This window comes from Dasypus novemcinctus, chromosome 3 (genome assembly GCF_030445035.2).
Source record: "Dasypus novemcinctus isolate mDasNov1 chromosome 3, mDasNov1.1.hap2, whole genome shotgun sequence".
NCBI lineage: Eukaryota > Metazoa > Chordata > Mammalia > Cingulata > Dasypodidae > Dasypus > Dasypus novemcinctus.
This window is the reverse complement of record NC_080675.1, coordinates 187,277,066-187,302,314: the sequence shown is the minus strand read 5'-3', so window position 1 is coordinate 187,302,314 and position 25,249 is coordinate 187,277,066. Positions and strand designations below refer to the sequence as shown.

General features: G+C 47.6%; 1 protein-coding gene across 15 annotated transcripts in view; it reads right to left on the bottom strand.

The window, feature by feature from the left end:
* Positions 1 to 7,204: 7,204 nt before the first annotated feature.
* The window catches only part of LOC101419165 (uncharacterized), a 36,018-nt gene continuing 17,973 nt past the window's right edge, over positions 7,205 to 25,249 (bottom strand). For 10 of the 15 annotated variants that reach the window (XM_058294885.2, XM_071214427.1, XM_071214424.1 and 7 more), the window contains 10 exons: positions 24,728 to 24,882; positions 16,035 to 17,716; positions 15,543 to 15,644; positions 14,104 to 14,291; positions 12,497 to 12,663; positions 11,863 to 12,085; positions 10,206 to 10,405; positions 9,573 to 9,795; positions 8,033 to 8,133; positions 7,205 to 7,646 (listed from right to left, as the gene is read on the bottom strand). In XM_058294885.2, the coding sequence (XP_058150868.1) occupies positions 7,222 to 7,646; positions 8,033 to 8,133; positions 9,573 to 9,795; positions 10,206 to 10,405; positions 11,863 to 12,085; positions 12,497 to 12,663; positions 14,104 to 14,291; positions 15,543 to 15,644; positions 16,035 to 16,175 (1,770 nt within the window). In that variant the 5' untranslated portion in view covers positions 16,176 to 17,716; positions 24,728 to 24,882 and the 3' untranslated portion in view covers positions 7,205 to 7,221. The remainder of the gene's footprint in view (positions 7,647 to 8,032; positions 8,134 to 9,572; positions 9,796 to 10,205; positions 10,406 to 11,862; positions 12,086 to 12,496; positions 12,664 to 14,103; positions 14,292 to 15,542; positions 15,645 to 16,034; positions 17,717 to 24,727; positions 24,883 to 25,249) is intronic. The other 5 variants (XM_071214430.1, XM_071214431.1, XM_071214428.1 and 2 more) reach the window with 4 other exon arrangements.

Sequence of the window (25,249 nt, the reverse complement as noted above, 5' to 3'; positions counted from 1 at the left end):
CTGGCAAGTACATTCTGGTGAACCACTATTAAAGATATTTTTGCTGGGTATCGATCTCACATTTTTGGCTTTGTATTTTTTTCAACTTTTTAAAACTGTCCTTCCATTTTCTTCTGGCTTGCATAGTTTCTGATGAGGTATTCAAAATAATTTTCTCTTTTCTGCATACATAATACGTACATCTTTCTCCTCTGGTTACTTCTAGACTTTTAAAAATTATCATAGATTTCCATTATTTGAATGTAATGTGTGCTGTTACAATTTTATTTTTTATATACTGTTCCGGGAGTGTTGAGCTCTGTGGATCTATGTCTTTAGAGTGCTCAAGAATTGTGAAATTGTTGGCCAGAATATATTTTTTCTGCCTCTCCAATACATTCTTCTTGAAGTTTGTTTTCCATATTAAGTATCTTAATGTTGTGTTCACAGAGGCTCCAATGATTTTCTCCATCTTTTTTTGCCTGTGTGATCTTGAGTTTGAATATTTTCTACTTTTCCATCTTTGATTACTATTTCCTCTTGTGCAGTATCTGATCTGATGTTTCTCCCAATCAATACCTTTTTATATCAGATCCTAATATGTTAAAGTTCAATTTCTTTCTATTTTTTAATCCTTCAGTTTCTCCAACTGTTTTGTTCATCTTTTCATTTAATTCTTTGGGTATACTTACAACAGCATGTTTACAGTCTTTGCTAAATTCATCATCTTTGAATTTTCTGTGACTTTCTATTCACAACTTTCTCCTAGTCATGGTTAATAGATTTTAGTGTTCTTCATATGTCCAATAATATTTAATTGGATATGGACTCTGCCAATATTATGTCCTCAGATGCTGAGAGTTTGTTGTCTTGCTTTTAAGCATATTGTGCATACCCACAGTCACATGAGACAATTTTACAAAATCTCTGAATATTCACAGATATCCTCTTTGAGTTCTCTTTTCCCAGATATGCATGACTTATACTGGGCCTTTTATTGCAGTGATGTTTATAGAATGTAAACATCCTATTTTAACAACTTTCAAGTGTGTAATTCAGTGACATTAATTACATTCACACTGAGGTTGTACCATCACCACATCCATATTGGACCTTTCAGCATACCAAAAGGAAAATCAGAATTTAATAAGCCATGATTCTCTATTCTGGTACCACTCATGATCCTGGTAACCTGTAGTCTATTTTCTATCTCCATCCATTTCCTTTATTTGGGTATTTCCTCTAAGTGGTAGTCTAAATATCCTTGCATTGTCTTATTCCACTCAAGATGTTGTCTTCAAGGTTCATTCATGTTGTGGAATGTATCACAACTTTATCTCTTATTGACTGGATAATATTCCATTGTATGCATGAAGCACATTTTTTCTGTCCTTTCATCTGTTTGATGGTCACTTAGATTCCTCTCTGACTATTGAGAAATGTTGCTATGAACAATGATGTATAAATATCTACTTGAGTACTTGCTTTCAATTTTTGGGAATCTACACTTAGAAGTGGGAATGTTGGTTCATATGTTAATTCTATACATGACTTTCTGGAGTCCCAGGGGATTAATTTTCAAGAGGCTGCGCATGACTAGCAACAAAGTGTGAGGGTTTGAGTTTCTCCAAATCTCTGCTAATGCTTATTTGCCATGTGCCTGTTGAGCCCTGAATCTCAGCAGAGTTGGCCACATCTACTCTCCAGCTCATGGGACTCATGCAGTACAACTAACAAGAAGATCGTGATGGACAGTACCCAGCCCAAGCATTTTTAAAAGTAGGAGCCATCTAGTGAGAGTGAGGGGGGCCTCACAGTGGCTGTGAGTGGCATTTCCCTAATGACGATCTCTGTTGAGCATCTATTCATGTGCTTCTTTGAAAGCTTTCAGTGGAGAAATGACTATTTAAGATATTTTCCCATTTTAAATTGTATTTTTCAATATTTTCTTGTATAGATGAATGTATTATTTATGTATTCCTGATATTAATCACCTTTCAGGTTTAATATCTCCCATTCTTTAAGAAGCCTTGTCAGTTTCCTGATAATGTCCTTTGATTTTAAAAAAGTTGTTTTTAATTCTGGCAAAGTCCATTTTATCTGTTTTTGCTTTTTGGTGTTGTTCCTTTGGGTGTCATGTCTGTGAAATGACTGCCAAGTCCAGGGTCATGAAGGATTTCCTTATGTGTCCTGGTGACTAACCCTGGATGACCCTGCCCTGGGGAAGGCTGGTCTTGCCAATTGTGTGGAAGCTGCCCAGGAGGTCCTGGGATCACATCTGGCATTGATGCTCAGAGCTCATCCCAGCTGGAGGTTCTATTGCTGGAGAGCAAAACCACAAGTGGGCATGGTCAGGTGGCAGTTCAATCATTAAATTCCTATCCCTTTTGACAGACCAGTGAGGGATAATAGAGAGGCAGTAAGAGATGATTGCTTTATACCTAAACAGGTAGCAGACACTTTATTAACACATTGCTTTGAAAATTTTGAAAATGAGCACTTCTCATGTCAATAGAATTACAATTGTTGGTTACAAATTTATTTAAAGCTCTGCTCAATTGAAGTCCTGTATAATCAAAACCATAGCTGAGGTAGAAAAGGTGGATTTTTCTGCTTCTTGCCCATGTCCAGTCTGCACATTCAGTCACTGACTGTGGGGACCCATAGATCTGGGACTCCTCACTAAGGTGGACTTTAAGGTCCCATAAAATGGTAGGATTGGATTAACTGTGGATGATTATATATTCCATGGGGACCACTATCCTCTACCCCATGTTCTTCAGCTGTTATTCCTTCCTGATGAGAGGCCAAGGTTGGGAAATTGGACCAGGCCATCCCAACCTGAGTGTTCCATCAGTTGCCAGGTATTAACACATGTCATGTTTAAACATAACGAGGTCAGACAGCAGCACATAAGTACCTTAAGACTTCTCTAGGACCCTGGAGATCCCACAGGGCACACTTTCACTGGCCTCTGGCTCCCACCCTCTCTCCGGAGGCCTTCTGCCTGGGCACTCAGGAGGATTAGTGCGGTCACCCCTCGGGCTGAAGTGTGGTTTGCTGGCCTGGCGGGGGAGCAGCCGCAGCAGGCCAAGCCGCTGCCCCCATAATAGGGTGGCTGGTCAGACTCACCGCCACCCCTGAAGGGAGCTCGGCATGGGCGCAGAGTGCCCTCGGGTCTCCCCTTCTCGGCAGCCATGCTTCCGCGGCCGCCCCTCCTCCCGGATGGCGCCACACTATGCCTTGTGGGGCGGCACCCTTCTTCTTCTTTCTCCCTGCGCAGGCGCAGGGTGGAAAATTCCAGTCTGCCCTTTTCCCCTCCCCCGACAGCAGCAAAGCCAGACATGGGCGGAAAACTCAAGTCTGCCCTCCACCCCAGCAACAGCAGCCACCAATCTCTAAACCCTGCCCCTTCCCCCAGCAACAGCGACAGCCAATCCCTAACCACCACCCCTCCCCCATCCAGTACCTCCCACTGACCTTTCGCCGGCAACCAATCAGAACAGGGCGTGGCTTCGACCAATGAGCCTTCCCCAGCCCCTATAAAACTGTTGCCTCTCCCTCAATAAAGTGGACTTGCGTGTTTACCTTGTCTCCGCGGTAGTTCTTCTGCCGTGCACCCTCCAGTCCTGAGAGCCCCCGACAAGGGCCTGGCCTCCCTTGTCCCCAGTTCGTCGTCTGCTTCTCTGGGCGACCCCTTCATCACCTGCTTCTCTGGGCGACCCCTTCGTCACCGGCTTCGCCGGGCGACCCCGTCAGCCGAACCGCGCAACCCCTTGTGAGACCGATCCCTCGTCTGCTGCCGGACCGACCCCTCGTCCCAAGTGGAACTGACCCTTCGTCCCAAGCGGGACCGACCCCTCGTCCAGAGCTGGACTGACCCCTCGTCTGCAGGCAGACCCCACCTCTACCGACCGAGCAAACCATCACAGATTAGCTTCCACTTGTCCTGGCCGTCGGACTCTCCTGGCCTATTGTCCTTGACCTGGTCCTCTCATTGCTGGAACTGAGCTTTCCATCCCTGTTAGCCGGATTACCCAGTGCACATTCCAGGCAATGGGCCTGAAACCCCTTTGAGTTCAGGTGCTTGCTTTTCCCTATTGCTGAACAGAGACTCTCTGCAACAACCCCTCTTGCCCACATACATTTCCATGGTATCTCTCTCCCATCCTGAAGTATACATTCTGCTGGAAAGACCATCCACCAGCCATTTTCCAAGCTGTGGATCCTGACCCTGCTCTGGACCATATTCCTCACTGTTCCCAACAATGCAGATGCTCAGCTCTGTGGGACAGCCTCCCTTCCCTCCACCATGCATGCTGTCCCAGGAGAGAACATTCGATGCTGACTTAAGAAGGACATTGCTATAAAACATTTTTATTGGAATTTGTGAAGGTTTCTAACCATCCTTGTGATTGCTTGGATGTGTGGAGCTGACCCTGCTGTTGGAATAGTGCATCCATCTCCATCACAGATTCCACCTTCTTTTCTTCCATTTCCCCTTGGAAAGTTGCTCTCCTAAAGGACCATCCACTATACACTAGGCACAAGTTTAGCCAACACGACGGGTGGACTTGGGTATGAACTCATTCACTGGGATGACCCCTCAGGGACCGTTCATTGTCCTGTAATGGCCTTGCCAGTGGGCAGCTCCCATAATTCTGGGACTCTTGTGAAAGCTTTGCACAGAATCCCACATGTACCTCATTTGATTTGACAAAGTCTGATGAAAATTGAGAGGTCCTCTTCTAAGCTCCCAGTCTTAAATGTGGTTACAAATCCAACCTTGATTCCCTGCCCCAGCCTTCCTTGCAGACACTTCTATACTCTTGTCCATCAGCTGGGAAGGTTTTTTTGTTTTTGTTTTTAAAGAGACACAGACCCCTGGTGCCACCAGGAATGCAAGCGGACACATAGGAACACATAGCAAATGGACACAGAGAGCAGACAACAGTGGGGGGTAGTAAGGGAGAGAAATAAGTAAAATAAATCTTAAAGAGAAATACATTAGGGACACACAGCCAAGTTGAATTGCTTGAAGATAGAATTAGCGATTTCAGGGACAGAACAAATGGAACTGCAAAAGACAGGAGAACACAAAGGGACAAGAATGGAAAAAATGAAACAGGGTCTCAGGGAGTTGAATGACAATGCAAAACACACAAACATGTAAGTTATCCATGTCCCAGAAGGAGAAGAGAATGGGAAAGGAGCAGAAATATCTGAAGAAATCATGATCAAAAGCTTCCCAACCCTTATGAATGACATAACTGTCAATATCCAAAATAACAGTGCCCCTTAAAAAAACAAATCCAAATGTACCTACTCCAAGACACCTACTATTCAGAATGACAAATATCCGAGATAAAGAGAATTCTGAAAGCAGCAAGAGAAAAGGAAAGTATCACATAGAAGGGAATCTCAGTAAGATTAAATACCAAAGTTTCATCAGAAACCGTGGAAACGAGAAGAAAATGGTTTGAAATATTTAAGGTACTGGAAGAGAAAAACTGACAGCCAAGAAATCTGTATCAGGCAAAACTGTCCTTCAAAAATGAGGGTGAGTTTAAAGTCTTCACAGAGAAAGAAAAACTGAGAGACCACCTTACCAAAAGACCAGAATTACCAGAGATATTAAGGGAGTGCTGCAGCCTGGGGGAAAAAAAAAAAAAAAGAGGGTGAGAGAACAGACTTGAGAAGAGTATAGACATGAAGATTAGGAAGGGTACATTAAAGGTTCAAATAACAGGACATACTAAGAAATGACAACAGAAAGCCAAAGACAAAATGAGCTTCAGGGGGAAAAGGATCTCTGGAGGCTCCCTTCCTTGCTCTATTCCTAGTCCCTAGAATAGTGCCAGGCAGGGGCTTTCAAAACAAACACTTGCTGAATGAAGCCACTGGATGTGGGAGCAGGTCTCCTCCCCACACATCCAGCACCACTCCAGAAAAGCAGCAGAAGACAGAGCCAGCTTTGGAAAATGATGTTTTGGTTGCTATGTTTGCAGTGGCTTCTACAGCACAGTGATATGTCCCCACAGGGCCCCTCCTCAGCCAGCACCCCAGCCTAAGTGGAATGTGGGAAAGCCCCCAATTCTCAGGATGTGACGTGAGAGACCTGGATTAAAGAAGTTACACAGAAAACTTCAGATGTCAAGTGCATCACCTTCAGCTCAGAGCTGGGCCATGCCCAAGATCCCTTCCCTGGGTGGTGCATTTCCTGCCCATGGCAGCCCAGCCCAGGGAGCAGGGTTTGGAGGCCTGGGTGTCACACCAAGGCACAATACTGTGTCCTCTTACTCACAGGCTTGTGGGCCCAGGGAGAGGCCAGAGATTTCCTGGAGGTCCCCACCCCAGCACTTTCCTTTCCACCCCACATGAAGCAACTGGAGTCACACATCGTAAAACACTAAATAAGGCCAGTGCCTTTTCCTTGCCCACACCTAAGAATCCCAGTTTCTTTGGGAGGCCTGGTGTCTTCCCCAAACTCTTAGAATCTCCCCCAGTAGGCTCCCTCTAGACCTATTCTCTAGGATAGGCAGCCCAGTGAGCACCGAACCAAATTGGGCTTTTCCTGCTGAAATCCTCACAAGGAACCAGGTCTCCACCTAAGTGATCCCCATGCTCCTAAATGCCCACCTGGCCTACTTAGTGGATGGAAATCAGGTGGGCAATTTTTAGGATGTCACAGGGATGATCGCCACCACAAGCATGATTATATGGACATATGTTGTCAACGATGCCATAGTCTCTCCTGAACAGACACTGCCAGAAGTGGAAAAGGTGTGTGGGATGAGCACTTGGAAGGAGCAGAAAATGGGAGGGTCCCAGCTACAAAAAGAAGACTAAGAAAAAAGGCAGCTTGCTATGCTCTGTGCCCTGGTTAGAGTACCAGTCCCTGTTCCACGACATTCCAGCTGATCTCATTACCTCCTTGAGCTGCAGTGTCCCTGCCTGTCAAATAATGAGAAAGGCTCCCTGACCAAGTTCGACTCTGGGCCAGGTCCTAAGATGTTCCACATCCTGAATGCAGCACCAGGGCAAGGAGATACAAGGAGAGAAGCAGACCTGTGGGACTCGCCATGCAAATGAAGCCAAAAGGGAGAGGGGATGTCAGGAGCCTGAGCTTCTAGTTTGGGGTAAAGATAGGTTCTGGACCACAAAGTGAGGATGGTTGCTCAACATTAAATGTACTTAAGACAACAATTTGCACACCACAACAGGGTAATAATAAATATTAATTTAATACATACCTAAAAAGAAAAAGTAAATATGACAATGAAAAATAAAGAACATAAGGGAAAATGTGATAACGAAGAATAAAATGACCTGCTCAGGAGGGGGAAAAGATGGCTCTTTTTCTTGAGCAGGCCCAAGATAGAGACATACGGCTAAGCCCTGGTCTTCTGGCAGGGATTTTTCCTGCTCTTTAGAGGGCTCTCCTGGGGACTGTGATGTGGGAGCCGGGAATGGTGCTGTATCTAGCTCAACCTCTGGCCATAGTGGTATACATGCCAACATCTCAGATACAGATACGAAGTGAAAACTCAGGGTTGGAGTTCCATGAATGCACCATGATGCTTCTTCAAACTCCAAACCTAGTCTAACATCCAAAAATGGAAACGGCTCCAGACCATCCTGTGCTGGTGCTGTAGCAGGAGCTGGAGCTAGGATAGAGACAGACAATGGAGATGATAGTGAGGTTTGAAGAGTAGAAGGGCTCTCCAGCATGACAGGATTTTGGTGTCATATAGGAGCAGACAATAATCACAAGCTATACAGATGTAAAAAACAGAAATCCAAAACACTCAACCAAGGGAACTCTTCTATGTAATGGGAGAACTGATGGCCACTCTTGAGGTGCTTTTGCTCTTGGACAACCCCAGATGAGGATATCTTGCATACATTAACCACTAATGGAATCAGCTCAGGCTCACAGGAACTGAAACACATAAATCTGCACCTCTGGATTGGACTCCATGGATTCCTTAAACTCAAACTGGAGATGGGCAGGGTGGTAGCAGCTCTGAAATTCAAGGAAATCATTTCATACCCATGAAAGTGTTCAGACCCTGGAGCATCAATGGGTCCAGGCACTGGGGAAAGTTCCCACGAGGATGGTCCATGAAGTTCTGGCATAGAGGGTTGAAGACACTGTGAGAGGAGAGTAGACTGAAGATCAGAGAGGCCTTTCCTTGCCAGTCACATTCCCTCTGAAGGGAACCGTGTGTGTGTTTCAGGATAGTTGCTGTCTATGGCCCTGCCCATCCCCATGTCCTGCAGCCAGTCCACAAACACTGTCAGACTGGGCAGTGGCTGACTGTCCCATAGCTGGGGACGCAGGACTCTTGTCAGCCATAGGAGGCTTATGTGGGATAGTTAAGTGTATCTTGCCTACATCAGGGCCATAGATGCATTTCTGTCACTCTTCCCGGTGGCCAACAGAGAAGAAAATAGTTTCCAGAAAGACAGGAAAAGGGAGCGACTGCTTTAGTCAATGCACTGCACCAAAATTGAGCCGCTCTGAAATGTCTGGTGAATGGGGAACTGCTGCCCCCTTTTCCAGGTCCTCACTGTACCTTGGCCTGAGGCTGAGGGAGCAAGACCTGCCCTATTCAAGCAGGTCTCTGAGTGTCTCGTCCCCTCCTACGATTTCTATCTTACCAGGGGCACTTCCTTGTCCCACCTTGCGTAGACAGTTCAACTCCCTCACCAGCCCATCCAGGCAGAGAGATTAGCAGTTTGCTCAACACTTCTACTTCCCTAGGACAATGGATCCGCTGATTGCTATGGTTTAAGTGGGTTAGATGAAACCAAGCATGGAAAATGTCACATCTTTGTGACACATGAATACGCCCTCTACCCATCCAACTCTAGAGCCACTGCACATTTCAAACTCAGCTGTGGAGTTTGGAGCCCTTTGTTCTGACCTATGGGCCACTCACATTTTTAAGGGGTGCCCAGTGTTTTCCTCTCCTTGACAAACCAGGATGACTTGACCATACCCAGAGAGAGCCATGACCATCACACCAACTTGGTCATGAGATTGAGTGTAGCTTCTGACTTCCTACGGGAGTGCAAGCTCAGGAGGCAGAAAACTTTTCTGTTTCATTCTTCCAGCGAAGCTAAATCTGTCAATGTCCCTCCACATATAGGTAGGCAGAATCTATTTGTCAGTTGTGCTCCACGATCACTTTTCCCCATGTCACAGTGGGTCTGGACAACCCTCTGAAAGCCCAGAGAACGCTGCTCTCCTAGGAATTCAGATGGGACCTCCGGGACGGATTTCTCCACATTCTTTCAACATGGGAAAGAGTCGTGTCCCTTCCGAGAGGGTGTTGAAGGCTGTGACAGACGCTCCCCAGCAGAGGGAAGAAAACAATCTGATAAGCCCCTGGGCCTCGGTCAGCCCATCAGACCTGGTTTCAACTATCCCTAGCTAATGTGCTTAGGTTCTGCATAGGAACCCGTGGTGTGTGTCCCCTCACTCCTACCACCTGACGGACGAGGAGAGATGCGAGAAGGGAGTTGACGGACCCAGTGAACAAGAAATGTGGCATGAGTCATGGATGTGGAAGGGGCCTGGTTCTCACCCGGTGAGGAGCCTGTGCAGGACGAGTTGTGTGGGCCTCACGGTATGGTCGTGCATTCCAAGCCCAGAGGAGAATGGGAACTCCTCGCCCAGGTGGTCGGGCCCGAGGTTGTCCTCTGTGCAGGGGGCAGTGATGACAATCTGCTTCCAGAGGATGTCCTCCTCAGCTCCATCAGGATTGCCCTCCAAGGCTCGCAGAGCTCTGGCCAGGTAAAGGGCAGACCCTAGAAATAGCCATGGAGTAGGCAGTTAGCACCAAGATGGTGCCAAAGCCCCAGGGGCTCCAGCTCTATAGGTGCCGCTTTGTCCTCTGCGGTGTTTGGAGAAGGAGACACCACTGCCCATGGAGCAGGCCATAGAACGGACACTGGAATTTGAAGAGGACGAGGGTTCCCCACCCAGGTATCTTTTCCACGTGTCTTTTAAAGGCAGAAAATAGCCCCAATTCTATCAGATGCCAAAAACCTAAACCTCCCACATCCAAACCAGGAAACTTTCCGAAGTAGTGGTTCACCTGATGCCTCATCGGAAGTCTCTCTTACTCCCGGACCATCCCAGCCCTGGAAACCCTGCCTGGGGTAACCTCCCATGCTGTCTGTTCAGGCTGACAGGCATCCACTCCATACGTCCTCACCTCCGGGCTCAGGCTCGGGCTCGCTGCATTCATGGCCCCCAAGTGGGGCATGGGCAGGACATGACTGCCATTTCAGTGTCACAGAAGTCATCTGCACATGCACATACGACATGGGTCCCTGGAGCATCAGTGCATCCTGGAGATGGAGAAAGTTCCCACGAGGATGGCCCCCGAAGTTCTGGCACGGATGGTCGAAGGCACTGTGAGAGGAGAGTAGACCGCAGATCAGAGAGGCCTTCCCTTGCCAGCCACATTGCCTCTGAAGGGAACCGTGTGTGTGTTTCAGGAGAGTTGCTGTCTATGGCCCTGCCCATCCCATGTCCTGCAGCCAGTCCACAAACACTGTCAGACTGGGCAGTGGCTGACTGTCCCATAGCTGGGGACTCAGGGCTCTTGTCAGCCGTAGGAGGCTTAAGTGTGGTATTTGAATGTATCTTGCCTACATCAGGGACCTAGATGCATTTCTGTCACTCTTCCCGGCCCCCAACAGAGGAGAAAATAGTTCCCAGAAAGGCAGGGAAAAGCAGCGACTGCTTCAGTCAATGCACTGCACCAAAATCGAGCCGCTCTGAAATGCCTGCTGAATGGGGAACTGCTGCCCCCCTTTCCAGGTCCTAACTGTACCTCAGCCTGAGGCCGAGGGAGCAAGACCTGGCCTATTCAAGCAGGCCTCTGTGTGTCTCCTCCCTTTCCTACCATTTCTTTCTTACCAGGGGCACTGCCTTGTCCCACCTTGCCTAGAGGGAGCTCAACTCCCTCACCAGACCATCCAGGCAGAGAGATTAGCAGTTTGCTCAACACTTCTTCTTCCCTAGGACCATGGATCCGGTGATTGCTATGGTTTAAGTGGGTTAGATGAAACCAAGCAGGGAAAATGTCACATCTTTGTGACACATGAGTAGACCCCTCTACCCCTCCACCTCTACAGGCACTGCACATTTCCGACTCAGCTGTGGAGTTTGGAGCCCTTTGTTCTGACCTATGGGCCACTCACATTGTTAAGGGGTGCCCAGTGTTTTCATCTCCTTGACAAACCAGGAGGACTTGCCCATACCCAGAGAGAGCCATGACCATCACACCAACTTGCTGTGGACCCCCATGCTCATGAGATCAAGTGTAGCTTCTGACGCCCTACGGGAGTGCATGCTCAGGGGGCAGACAATTTTTCTGCTTCATTCCTCCAGCGAAGCTAAATCTGTCAATGTCCCTCCACATATAGGTAGGCAGAATCTATTTGTCAGTTGTGCTCCACGATCACTTTTCCCCATGTCACGGTGGGTCTGGACAACCCTCTGAAAGCCCAGAGAACGCTGCTCTCCTAGGAATTCAGATGGGACCTCCGGGACGGATTTCTCCACATTCTTTCAACATGGGAAAGAGTCGTGTCCCTTCCGAGAGGGTGTTGAAGGCTGTGACAGACGCTCCCCAGCAGAGGGAAGAAAACAATCTGATAAGCCCCTGGGCCTCGGTCAGCCCATCAGACCTGGTTTCAACTATCCCTAGCTAATGTGCTTAGGTTCTGCATAGGAACCCGTGGTGTGTGTCCCCTCACTCCTACCACCTGACGGACGAGGAGAGATGCGAGAAGGGAGTTGACGGACCCAGTGAACAAGAAATGTGGCGTGAGTCATGGATGTGGAAGGGGCCTGGTTCTCACCCGGTGAGGAGCCTGTGCAGGACGAGTTGTGTGGGCCTCACGGTATGGTCGTGCATTCCAAGCCCAGAGGAGAATGGGAACTCCTCGCCCAGGTGGTCGGGCCCGAGGTTGTCCTCTGTGCAGGGGGCTGTGATGACAATCTGCTTCCAGATGATGTCTTCCTTGAGCCCATAATGATCGCTCTCAAAGGCTCTAAGAGCTCTGGCTAGATGGAGGGTGGACCCTAGAAATAGCGATAGAATAGGCACCTACCACAATCACGCTTCCAAAGCCTTGTGGGGCTTGAGCAGTATAGGTGCTGCTTTTCCTTCTGCTGTGTTTGGAGGAGACACTACTGCCCATGGAGCTGTCCGTAGATTTGACACTGGAACTTTAAGGTTAGAAGTGTTCCCCACCCTGACATCCTTTCCAGTTGTCTTTTAGTAGGCAGAAAATAGCCACAATCCTTACAGATGCAGTAAACCCATAGCAACCACAACTGAACCTGGAAACTTCTGTGCATATTGGTGCACCTTATGTTGCTTCTGAGTTTCCTATTATTCCTTGACAACCCCATCCCAGGGACATCATTCCTGGGTTTTTCACCCATGGTGTGTGCTGAGGCTTACAGCCACCCACTTACAGACATCCTCACCTTCTAAGGTGGACTCTCTTGGTTGACGAAAGTGAGATCTATACTGTGCAAGATGGGACCTCCGTTGAAGTGTGAAGCCCCTTATAGTCCCATGTATAGGGTCCAGCCGGTCCTTGGATGTAACAACGTCCTGTGGCTGAGAAGTGTCCCCACTGGCATGGTCCACCCTTGTGTGGAATACAGAGCAGATGTCATTTTGAATGGTGTGTAGACAGCAGATCCGACAGGTTTTCCTATCATCCCATTTTCCCTCCCCAACGTATCCATGTGCGTGTTCAAGGAGGGCTCCTCTACACAACCTTGCCCATTTCCAGGCCCTGTACCTACTCCCCAATACTGTTATACCTGGCAAAGGCTGTTTGTCCCCTAGCTGGAGACCAGTGACTGTTGTCCAACATTGTGGGCTTGTGTCCAATATTTCAACAAATCTTAACCTTGTCCGAGACCCTTCACCCATATCTGTCTTTCCTGCTCTCTCTACAGAGGAATCTGCATTCCAGAGGGCAGCTAAGGCAGTGACTACTTCTTCTTTGCACTATGCTTCAAAACATGGGCACTTAATACTTGGTGGGTGGGGCCCTCTACCCCACATTTCCATGGCCTAAGTGCATCCTATCCTGCATCCCAGGGACCAAGAGCTGCCATATTTTTTGAAAGCCTGTGAGTGTAACTCATCCAGGCCTTATTTTCCTCTTAGTGGCAGGAGCCCAGGCTAACCCCACTTTTCCTAGAGCTGAGAAGCCTCGACAGAACATCTCTACAAATTCTTTAGCATTTTGCTAAACTCCTCTCTTCCCTGGGACCATGGATTCTGTTCATAGGATGGGAAATTTTTGGGACAAAGAGATCTGTCCTGAGCTTCCCGGGACTACCCCACCTAAACTTTCTGACTCCACTGTGGACTTTAAGGCCCTTGTAGATTACATATATTCCACTCATATTTTCCTTAGGTCCATGAGTCTTCCTTGTCCTTAAGTGACCTGGAGGACTGTCTCATCCCTAAAGAAAGACACTGAAGTATCACACCTAACATTCACGGTCTCCCTATGCTTATGAGGTCTAGTGTAATTATCTGACTCCCTGTGGAATGGACATCCAGCAGCAGGGATTTTTACTCCTCCTTTCCTTCAACTACTAATCTGTGCAATTTTCCTACACACATAATCACTATTGATTGATTGAGCCCAATCATCACATTCCCAGATGTCTGATTTGGCAGATTCTACTTCTCCAGCCCCCTCAATGCCTTTTGACTAGACCTTGGTTGAAGAAGTGCAGGACGGAAGTGTCAATCTTCCTTCAAAAAGGGAAAGAGGTTTTTGCTATGGCCTGTTGTAGTTGAGGACTGAGTCAGAGGCTTCTCCCTAGGTGAGTGGGAAATCACGGTGTCCATCCCAGGCCCTATAACAGCCCATGACACACGGACTAACTTGGTCAACACTTCCTATATCTCCTCCCATTTGGTCCTCTCAATAACTATTGCTGTTTGTCCTGCAGGCCCCTACTCATGCCAGGAGTCATCTGAGGCTCAGAGAAATGAATTGACCCCCAGTGTCCAATGGCAATATCTGGCACCCCAGCCGCCATGGAAGGGCTACTGTGCTCACCTGGGGATCATTTTCATCAGGGTTTGCCTGGTGGGGAGGACCACTTTCCTGTCCCCCAGGACGTTGGATGCGCCCAGGTCCTCCCTGCCCAAGTGGTCAGACAGCAGGTGTTGCTCCATGTTCTGGCTGGTTCTAAAGCTCTGCACCAAGCCGGGATCTATTATTTCCTCAGCCGTGTCATTTTCATCCTGGCAGGTAGAATGTTGGGACAAAAAGGGACATGCAGTCAGCAGCTGCAAAATGTCCAAAAAAATGGCTATGCCTCGATTTCACACTGGAAGTCAGTGACCTCCCATGACTGTGGCAGGATGTGGACTACGGCTGACACTTAGTGACAGGGCAAAGGAGACCAGTCCTGGGTTCAAGCCCTGGATTTCAGTGACCTCAAAACTCTTCACTCTTCTCTTCAAAATTAAAGAGAGTTTTGAGGATGTGAGGCTACAGTAATAGTAGATTCTGTATGGGCTAAATTCCTGGAGATTCCAGGATGGGAGGAAGACTCTGGAATGCCCAAGGAAATGAGATGATGTGACAGGGAAGAGAAATTCCAAACGGTCTTGAAAATAGTCAAGTGTCGGCCGCCTTCCAGTGAAGCAATTGTAAATATGATTCTGCCTTGCTGAACCACACAGACCCATTTTCAGACTGTTCCCACCCAATGTCAGCTGACTGCAGGGAAGTACCAGCCCTCACTCTTTTGGGATGACTGAAATGTTTCAAGTAATTTGGCCCCAGCCATTCAAACTCTAAATATGTATAACGTTTGACTGAGCCAAGCTGTTCCTAGTAGCCCATTCTGGGTGATCTCGAACCATTAGACTAGTCAAAGCTGTGGGACATTCCTTGAAGCCCAGTGGAAATGGCAAAAGAAAGGAGTCCCGTCTAGGTCCAAGGGCTTTAAGGCTGAATTTCTGATGTTCCTAGCCTCCCCTTTAGAACATGATACAGCCCTACCACCTGACCTGGAAGTGTCACAGTATTGACCTCTGTTGGATGGCAAGTTACAGAGAAATAGGTATTATACTATAATCTTCTCTCCCTTTTTGAGTTAAAAACAGCCTAGGAAATGTGAGGATGCTTAAGGATGGAGACACAGTCCAACTGAATGCAAGCAGAAAATAGGGGATGGGGAATGTAGGAGCCATTGGATTAAACATCCAAGGCAGGATCCAAGCCAAAGACTGTCTTGGTTTATGAGAAAATCTGAGTCATCATGAAGGGCTCTTTTCTGATATCCAACCCACATTGCACCTCGTCATGAATGGGTTGGGTTGTGGGGTAAGTGTGCATTCCCAGATTCCTGATAGTGTTGTACTGAATTCCAAGAGGGAGAATCCTTGGCAGGGAGCCTGCAGATTCTGCCAGGGTAGGGTCTAGGTCCTGGGGTCCCCTGACTGTCTTGGACCTGTGTGTGGAGAAGCCCTCAGCTCCCATCTCACCTCTCTTCTCTTCTGGCTTCTGTTGGTGGCCGTGTGCACGGGCACCCTGCTCAGCGAAGTGGTGTCGATGACACAGTCATCCTGCTCTGAGCTGGATGAGCTCTGCAATGATAGGGTCATCAGCAGGGCCACAAGGCATCAGGACCCTGACTGGTTATCCCCAAGAGGAACAGCCCTACATCAAGTTCTACTTCCAGACGAGGCAAAGACCTATATGTATAGACCTCCTCCCAGCAGGGAAATGACAACTCTGTAGATCTGGATCAATCTCTGGGCAGATGGGCACCAACCCCAGGCCTCTCCTTCTGTCCCTGCCAGCCATGACCTGGAGAAGAACATGATGCACCCAGCAGGTGTCCACCCCCAATCACCTCTCTGCCCAGCCTGGTATCCTCCAGACAGCCATCCTGGGAGTGGAAGGTGGTGAGGCTGCTCAGGAAGGAGAACAGTGTCAGCCTGGTCTGCCTCCCCTGCCCTGGTTCCCTTGGTTACCTTGGATTTCCTTCTGCCAAATGGACGGACTCTTCCCTGTTGAGAGTTGAGCCAACGCCTACAACGTCGTATCAGGCTCTCACTTTGGGTTTTCCTGCGGCAAAGGCCTTGCGAAGTAGGCAGGCAGCAACAAGAGAACATCTTCTCTCAAGCATCAAGGCCTGAGTGAGCTGTTCATTCCGTTAGTATCTAGAATGTGGGCCCTTGGTTACTGGGGTTCCAAGTTCTGTTGCGTTCCATCTCCAGGGAAGTGAGGTAACTTCCTGCTTCCCCTTCTCTGTGCTCCCTCCCTGGATGACAGCTTCCCAAGGTCCCCTCTGGGCTGCTGACTGTTTACCCTCTGAACCATTGCATTTCCCATGTGTGCACAATTTCACCAATACGGTCCTCCTTCCTGCCTTGCTGGGGCCTGGGGGCATCAAGAACCATCTAAGGAGATGGACCTTGGTACACCACCATCCTCCTCCTGCCTGTTCTGTGATCCGGGACATGCCTTTCTGTTTCTCAGGGCTTCCCATGTCTCCCCTGCTGCACAGTGGGTCAAATCTACCTGATCCTTCCGAGGAAAGGCATCAGGTAGATCAGAGAAAATGCCTTGGAAACTTCAGGGCTGGTTTCACATGTAGCCAGTGCACATAGGTAGACAAGGAAGAATATACAAGATGGAGTGGGAAGCAGCAGGGATCACAATCAAAGAGGGCTGAGTTCTGGCAGTGTCATCTTGAGAACATCATGAGCACCTTGGCTTCATGTCACAATCCATGCCAAAATGGGCTTTAAATTCCATGAAAAGCAGTCTTAGTCACCTGCAGTGGTCAAAGCCTCCAAAGATTTCCCATTCCTGTTAGTTTCAGACCCAAGCCTCCTGCACCGCCTGACCTCTCCCTGGACTCCATAGATGATCCTGTGCTCTGCTGCATCTCGCACACACAAGTCCTCGGTTCCCCAATCCTCCAAGCCTGTGTCTGCTCAGTAGGACACTGAGAGTTTAGAAATCCTTTTCCAGCGCTCCAGAGTACCGTGGTCATCAGAGAGCCAAGACCAAATAATTCTCCTAGGCTGTGGCACACCTAGGGTCCCCCACTCCAAGCATTGCAGTTTATAGAGGGGACGTTGAGGCCTTCTTTGCAGTAGCCTCCCTCCACCCTGGGAGTTCATCTTCATCCCAGGTGCTCAGATCAGTGGAGGGAGGACCTCAGCTCTGTCCTCTCCTGCTTGCCCTGGGGATGTCCCTACCCAGGCAGAACCCTGGGAACCTCCGAGATCCCACCGCCCATCCAGGTGGCATCTCCCCCTCCCCAGGCTTTGGCCTATGGAAGTGTCAACTGGAGAAAGCTGGCCCTGCCCCATGGCAGAGCTCCCTCCATCCTCTTTCCTCTGTGTCCTTGCCACCTCCCTGGTTCCAGGTCCTACTCTGACTCCCAGGACATGATCCCTACCCATTTGGCCAGTGTGTGTGTGTGCGGGCGGTGCTCATGAAGTTCTTTGGGGATCCTGAGAAGAAAACAACTTCATATGGGCAGAAGCAGGCAGGGGTCCCCATGAGTTAGGGGCTGTGCTTTTCAAAGTTTCTGTGCAAGAGGGTTGAGCCCTCACCTCAGATGCCAGAAGTGTCCAGGTCCTCCTCTGGATTCTGCACACCCCGTGGGCCTTGAGCTTCACCTTTCTCTGGGTCTCTGTTCCTGAATTGAAAAGTGAGGGGTTGAAAATGGATCTGGGTAAGAAGGTGCTCTGGGTAAGAAGCCATCCTCCCCCAGCCTGGGAGGAGGTGGGTGAGGCCACACTTGGGGCAGTCAGGGTGCTGAGCTCCAAAAGCCAGGAGGTAAAGCCCAGCACACAGGGTGGTCGAGCTCATGCCCACAGCAGGGCACACACACACGTCCTTCCTCGGACAGAGAAAGGTACTTGCAATGAACCCCACCTCTCTGGGCATGCGCAAGGAGCCAATGGCTGCCTGCCCGACCCCCAGGGCCCTTCTCTGTGCTAGCTCACCCAGGGGGCCCTGGAACACCCCAAATCCAGCTAGCGTCATCTGCCTGAACGTGTCTGGAGTAGAGACTGGTGTCCTAGGAGCCTCAGAATGCACTGCCTGTGAGATCCACAGGTGGGCATGGATCTTCAATGCTGCAGTAGCCAGTGACACCAAGAGGAGGGCAGGGCAGGACCCCTCCCTGCACCACCTTCCCCCAATCCAGATGGTGCAGCCGGGGTGGCAGGTAGTCCAGGAAGGAGGCAGAGCCTCGTGCTGCCCAGAGTGGGATCTGTCCACTGCCGCTTGCCAGGGAGCCCCTCTGGCCCCATGTCTGTTCCCCCTTTTGCAGGGAAGCCAGAGGTTCCAGCCCTCAAGGCCCCCAGCTCTCAGGTACTGAGCCCATCCCGCAGGTGGGACAGGGAATCACTGCTCTATACCATCATAGGTGCCTGTGCTGCCACTCAGGGGCTTTTCCAGGCCTGGAGACTCCCTGGCCAAGTGGCTCCTGAGTCCAGGCCCTTCAGGATTGCACCTGCCTGGCTTTAGTCCCTACACATCCTCATGGGTTTGGGTCCCTCACCCCCTTTGCCTTAAGGAAACTGAGGCTCTGAGAAGTCACCAGTTTTGGGAGGTTGATCTGAAGTGCCCAGGGCTGGGCAGGTCCCAGCAAGAAGAAGGCTCATGGGAGGGCATGTGCTTGATGGGGAGCTCCCTCAGGGCTGTCTCCCTGATCACGCGGGGCTCTGTCACCCAGGGGAGGAATTTGGGGACTTCACTGCATGGAGGAAAAGGGGGACCCAGTGCAGCAGGACCTAGTGAGCAGGGACCCTGCCACAGCCACATCTAGCATAAGCTGGGATGAGGTCTGCCTCAGGGCCCTTCTGGGCACTTGGCGGCTTTGGTGACTGTCTGCCTCCACACAGGGGTGAGCATGCTGGTGGAGGCCCAGAGCAGACTCCTGGTCAGAGCTGTCATTCAGGAGAAGGTGGTTTCCAGAAAGGTGACATCGGGGACATTGGGGGGCTGCCCCCAATCCCACTCCCCTGGAGTTTCTTGTACCTGTCACCATTATCCACGGTGTTGTAGAGAAGGGGAATCTGAATTTCCATCATTTTTGAAGGGAAATTTCTTTTAACTTTAATTGCCTTTCATCTTTCAGGGCCCCATCATACTACAAGATACTGCAATGTATTCTATTCATAAAATCTTAATATTAGAAATGCCTTTAATTGGGTTTCCATTTTTAAAGCTGAGTTATAGACAACGCATAGAAAGCAAACAAAACTGCAGAAGAGAATGGTAAAGGCTACAAGCCTGGATTTTTCTCTCGGCTGAAAAGCTGTGAGAAGCAAGGGGTGGGGGCAAAGCTAAGCTGTGGACTAATCTCCTTAGCCTCCAGGAGAGGGAAGCAGTAGATCCTGTGTAAGTTGATCAATCAAATGATGGTTAATTTCCTGTCAACTAGAATAGGGAAAGTGATGGTTTGATGAAAAATCATGTTCTCAAAGCTGAAATATTCCTGTGTGTATAAACCTATTTTAAATATGACTTTTTGATTAGGTCAATTCAGTTATGTCCTGACCCAGATGTTATTCTTCTTCCTGGAGTCCTTTATAAACAGGATGAATATGGACAGAGTCACAAGAGGGAGAGAAAGGCAAGGAAACCAGAAGCTGTAAGCAACGACACCCAGCAGAGGGCCTTTGCATGTACAGAGGAGTCCAGGATGGTGCAGCCTGGCTTTGGGGAGAATGTATTACCTGACGCGGCCCTGATTGAAACATTTTCATGGCTTCCTCACTACACATGTAACCGAATGCACCCCATGGGCAAATTCCCCCAGTCCTGGTATAATACTGTCAGGGGCTGAGCCGACCAGAACAGTAATGGTGTCCAGTGGTTTGATCCAACAAGCACTGGTCTGATTGTTCCTATGAGGCTATTTTCATCACTTGAACTCATTAGTCAGGTGACAGCACCTGTGCCTGATTATGTCTCCCATCAAGGCAGGAGCTTGTCTTGAGCTTTGAGGGAAATCTTATTCCACCAATTGAAGGCATTAAGGGAAGAACTGATGGTTGCAGCAGTCAGAAAGAGACAGGCAGCTTCTCCGGGAGAATTCGTTATGAACTTCATTGGGGTTTTCAACTTGCTGCCTGCCATATGGTACTTGGACTTGCCAATACCCACAATTACATGAACCAATTCATCTTTTAAAAATTCTCTGAATATTTACATGTATTTATCTCGTCTGTTTTGACTAAAGCAGACTTTGGTCCTGAGAATGGTTCTCGTGAAGCAGAATGTTTAAGATTTCTGAGTTGAGTCTGGCGTTTGACAATCGGTTGTCTAATATTACTTAAGTTTGCTAAAAGCTGCTGGGAGCAATATACCAGAAATGGGTTTGCTTTTGCCCTGAGGACCGATGAGGTTAAAAGCTTATGGTTCTGAGGCCATGAAAGTGTGCAGTCAAGGCATCATCAGGAGACCCTTTCTCCCTGAGCTCAGCTGTGGGCAGTCAGGCACATGGTGTCTCTGCTTGCCACTCCCCTCCCCTCCAGCCTCATAGCTTCAGCTTCTGTCTGCACCAGCTTCCTCTGCGATTCTGTGTTCCTTTCATTTAGGCTTCAGGCTCCTGGGGATGTCACCCTCGGTTTCTGGTTTCTTCTCTATCTCTAAAGCTTTCTTTGGTATCGGTGGCTTTTTATAACGGACAATAGTAAGAGGTTTCAGACCCAACCTGAGGCACATAAGCTAATCAAAGGCCCTTGTAGCAGTTTGATACGGTTTATGAATTCCAAAAATAGAGTTTGCATTATGTTTATAACCTGATCTGTTCTTCTGGGTTAGGGATACCGTTAGATTGTATTGACTTCAGAGGTTTCAGTTTTACTTGTTTAAATTATGACTAGGGCTTTGATTGGGCCACATCACATAGAAAACAAGAAAGCAGAGGAGACAGTTGGAGTTTTTGAACCTGGAGCCCAGGAAAGAAATCCATAGAGAAGCAGATGCATGATGAAAATAATCAGGACTCATTAGACATGGTAGAGTCCCTGGGAAGACAGATGAGCCTCTTTCCCGATTATCTAGAGCTGTCCTTGTGGACAGCCCACAGCCGAGCCTAGAGAGAAACCCTCCCTGGGAGACATACAAGACTTATCCCAGTCTACAGCTGATATTGGAAGAAGCTGGGGCCACAGAGCCTTAAGGGGAAGAGGAAGCCTGAACACTTGCAGATGTTGACAGTCATCTTGCTCCAACAAGTAGCAATAGATTTCTGTGAGGGAAGTAACTATGCTTTATGGCCTTTGTGACTAGAAGCTCCTACCCTAAATATATACCCTTATAAAAGCTAACAGATTTCTGGTATTTTGCATTAGCATCCCTTTGGCTGAGTAATACAGCCCTTTCATGAAGAAACTTCATCCAAACATCTCACCTACAAGAAGTTTACATGCATAAGAATGATTAGCCCTAAGGACATGACTCTTTGAGTTCCACAAAATCTCAAACTGCCACACACCACCCTCTGGACCTCAGAAATACACATGCAAAATACATTCATTCCACCACAATATATCAAAAGCCTTAACTCATTTTAGTAAGTTTTAAGTACAAAATCTCACTAAAATCAATTATAGGTGCTCCTCCCTTGCCATACTTGACCCTCTCTGTAGTCCAAAACTTTGTCAAAAAGGAAGCCCAATATATTGTCAGGTTCGATTAGTAGAAAAATGCAATATAGTGATGGGTTTAAAGGCTAGATATAGAATACACAGAAATTTAGAAAAATTAAATTAAGGAAAAATAAATTGGGATATCACAGAAATGAAAAAATGAAAAAGCTTTGTTTCTGACATTTTGCCTTTCATCACTGCTACAGGTGTCGCTCTGTATGTACAGTGGCAAGGCAGTTTCTTCCATTTCTTCTTTAGTGTCTACCTCCTTTCTTTCTTTCTTTTTTGTTTTTTTCTCCCTGATTATTAAGTTTCTCTTGACATAAGTTTTAGGTCACAGTAATTTACGTATCCAATATATGGTTGTCACACATATCCAACATCAAGGGTGGCCACTGTGGCTGCTGATGGTCAGGAGAGGGAAGAAGAGATATGGTGTGGGGGCATTATCAGAATTTGGAGTTGTCCTAGGTGGTGCTGCAGGGATGGATGCTGGACACTGTGTGTCCGTCATGGCCCACTGGGTGTACTGGGGGACAGTGTGGACTACAATGTGGACCATTGTCCACGTGCTGCAGTGGTTCTCCAGAATGCATTCACCAGGTATAGTGGATATGCCACAATGGTGGAAGACTTTGCTGATGTGGGAGAGGTGGCATGGGTGGGGTAGGGGGTATATGGGGACCTCATATTGTTTCAGTGTAACATTAAAAATAAAATAAAGCAGAAAAAATAAAATAAAATCAATTATAGACATATCATCTATCCTGGGGCAAAAATTGCCCTGTGTTTTGGAACTGTGAAACTTAAAAACTAAGTTAACTGCCTCCATTATACAAATGAGGGACTTTTATAAAATAACAATTCCCCTTTCCATAGGGAGAAATGGAAAGGAAACAGGGTCACAGGTCCCAAAGAGTTCCAAAAAGCTGCAGGCCCGAGGAATTGGGTTGAGGACTGGGGGAAACTATTGAATATGGGACAATGTTAAGTATATGGTTGAAGCTATAATGTTGAGAAAACTCTTTAGAAAATATAATAAGGAAGGATTATGTGTTTGAGGTGCTTAAGGCTGGGGCATCTGGTACAGGGGCAAGGTTCAAGGAAGTGTGTGAGTGCCCATGTTGTCATAGTGTGTTCCATCATAGGATGGAAACCCATACAATGACTGTGAAGTAGTTCCGAGAGGGCATTGTGTCTCTCGAGAGAATCGGTGGCTCCCAATTAGTTCAGGCAGTCTAGTATGTCAAGCCCTCAGCATAGTTACAGTATCTGTAAATCTGGTCCCTCAAGTAGTGAAGATTGTTTTTCACTGGGGGCCCTGCGGGGAATGGGAGAGAGGTGTAGAATAGACGTCAGCAGGGCAACTGGGGGGCAATGGAAGTGCTCCACCAGATCATGCAATGGTGGATATAGGGCATGTTGACTTACAGCAAAAGTGTATAAAAGTCTATAAGCTAAAATGTAAACCATAAAATAGAACACAAGGAAGCTAAAAATTTAGAAATTTGTACAGCCTAAAATAGAAACCATGATGTAAGCCAAAATGGATGCATGGTTGATAGCTAAGTTTCAAAATCTGTACATCAGCTACAGCAAATATAACATGACAAGTAAGAAGATCATGGCTGGGAAAGGGGAAAGGGTTTGATGTTGGATATAGGGGAGTCCCCTATACTGTGAATTACTGTGATCTAAAACTTTTTGAAGACAAAATTTAAAAATTAGAAAAAAAAAAAGATGTAGGCAGTGAGGAAAAAATGAAAGAAAGTGCCTTGCCAATGTACATACAGACAACACCTGTTACAGTGCTGAAAGGCAAAATGTTTGAAATACTTTTATAATAGTTTTCATTTTATTAATGCACCAATTTATTTTTACTTTATTTTAGTATTTCTAAATTATTATGTATTCTATTTCTAAACTTAAAACCCATCAGTCTATTTCAATTTCCTATTAATTGAATTTGGCAATATATTAGGCTTCATTGTTGAAGAAGTTTTGGAGCACAGAGAGGTAACAACTATGGCAAGGGAGCAACACTGCTTTGGGGCGTTACTGAAGGGAGCACATGAGTGGGGGGGACTTCTCCAGGGCATGTATATAGGGGACATAAAAATATTCTGATCTATGTTGGATATTTTTATAGTAATTAGAGTTATAAATGTCAACTGAGGGAGTGCTAGTTGCTACTCCGTGGAACTCTGTCACATTCCCCAATGGAACATCAATAATCCCCCAAGTGTAACGGCAAAGGCCAGAAAGGAAGGATGGTTCAATAATGAGCCCTTGATGCTGATGACTATGGTTATGAGCCTGTGGGCCTGAAATAGAAACTAGGCCTGTTACCTCCTGAGAGCCTCCATGTTGCTTACATGTGGCTACTCTCTAGCTAAACTCATCATGTAATTGCATTACATTCCCCCCCCCCCCCAGCATGGGACATGACTCCCAGGGTTGAGCCTCCCTGGTGCTGAGGGATTACTACCAATCACTAACTGGTGATGTACCTAAAAAGACACCTTGAATAAAAGGGCCAACTCAGACCGGCAGAATATCTCAGCCTACATATTGTATCAAGTGTTAAGAACCACTTTTTGGCCTTAAATAAAAGGGGGAAATGGCAAAGACAAATAAGTTTATATGACTGAGTCTTCCAAAAAGAGTCAGGAGGTCATCAGAGGGGTCAGGCTTACGCTCACCTCAGCAGGACCCCAGAGAGAGACAAAGTAGATACAACCCTAGGTGCCAGTTCTCCTGAAGGCAATGGAGAACCACAGAGTATACAGTCATGGCAGATGGATTTGGAGTTCTGTGCCATATCAGAGGGCCCTACTTTGGAATTTGTGCTCCTGAGTGTAATGGAGCTGGACTCTGATGTGACCTTTCTACACATGCCTCTTCTGTCACAATACTGAACCTGTGCTTGGTGCGAAGGATGGGGCATACTCAGGGGACTTATCTCTGGACTGCCCACGTGCGAGCTGGTCCCTGAGCCTCAGCAGAGTTGTGAATCCTACGCTTTGGTTCATTGGACTTACCTAAGTCTGCTAACAGGGAGGTGAAGATGGTCAGCCATCACATTAGGGAATCAAGAGTGCCAACAACTGCAAGCAGAGGAATTTCATCCATCATCCAAGTGGAATGTAAGCCTCCTCTTGATCTAGAGGTGGAGTGGACATCATCATCCCATGGTCTAGAGAATGGAGAAATAAAATATGGATTAGAGTGGACTTACTGATATTCTACTATAAACTATTATGACTAGTAATAGAAAAAATTGTAGCATTGGGGTGGAGGAAGTGGCCACAGTAGTTGCTGAAGGCAGGGAGAGGGAAGAAGGGATGTGCTGTGGAGGCATTTTGGGGACTTGGACTTGTCCTAAATGATATTGCAGGGTGAGATGCTGGACTTTATATATCCTGCCATAACCCACTGGATGTACTGGGGGAGTATGAACTATAGGGTAAACTATTATCTGTGTGGTGCGTCAGTGCTCCAAAATATGTTCACGGAGTTTGATGAGTGTGCCACAATGATGGAGGAGGTTATGAGTGTTGTTG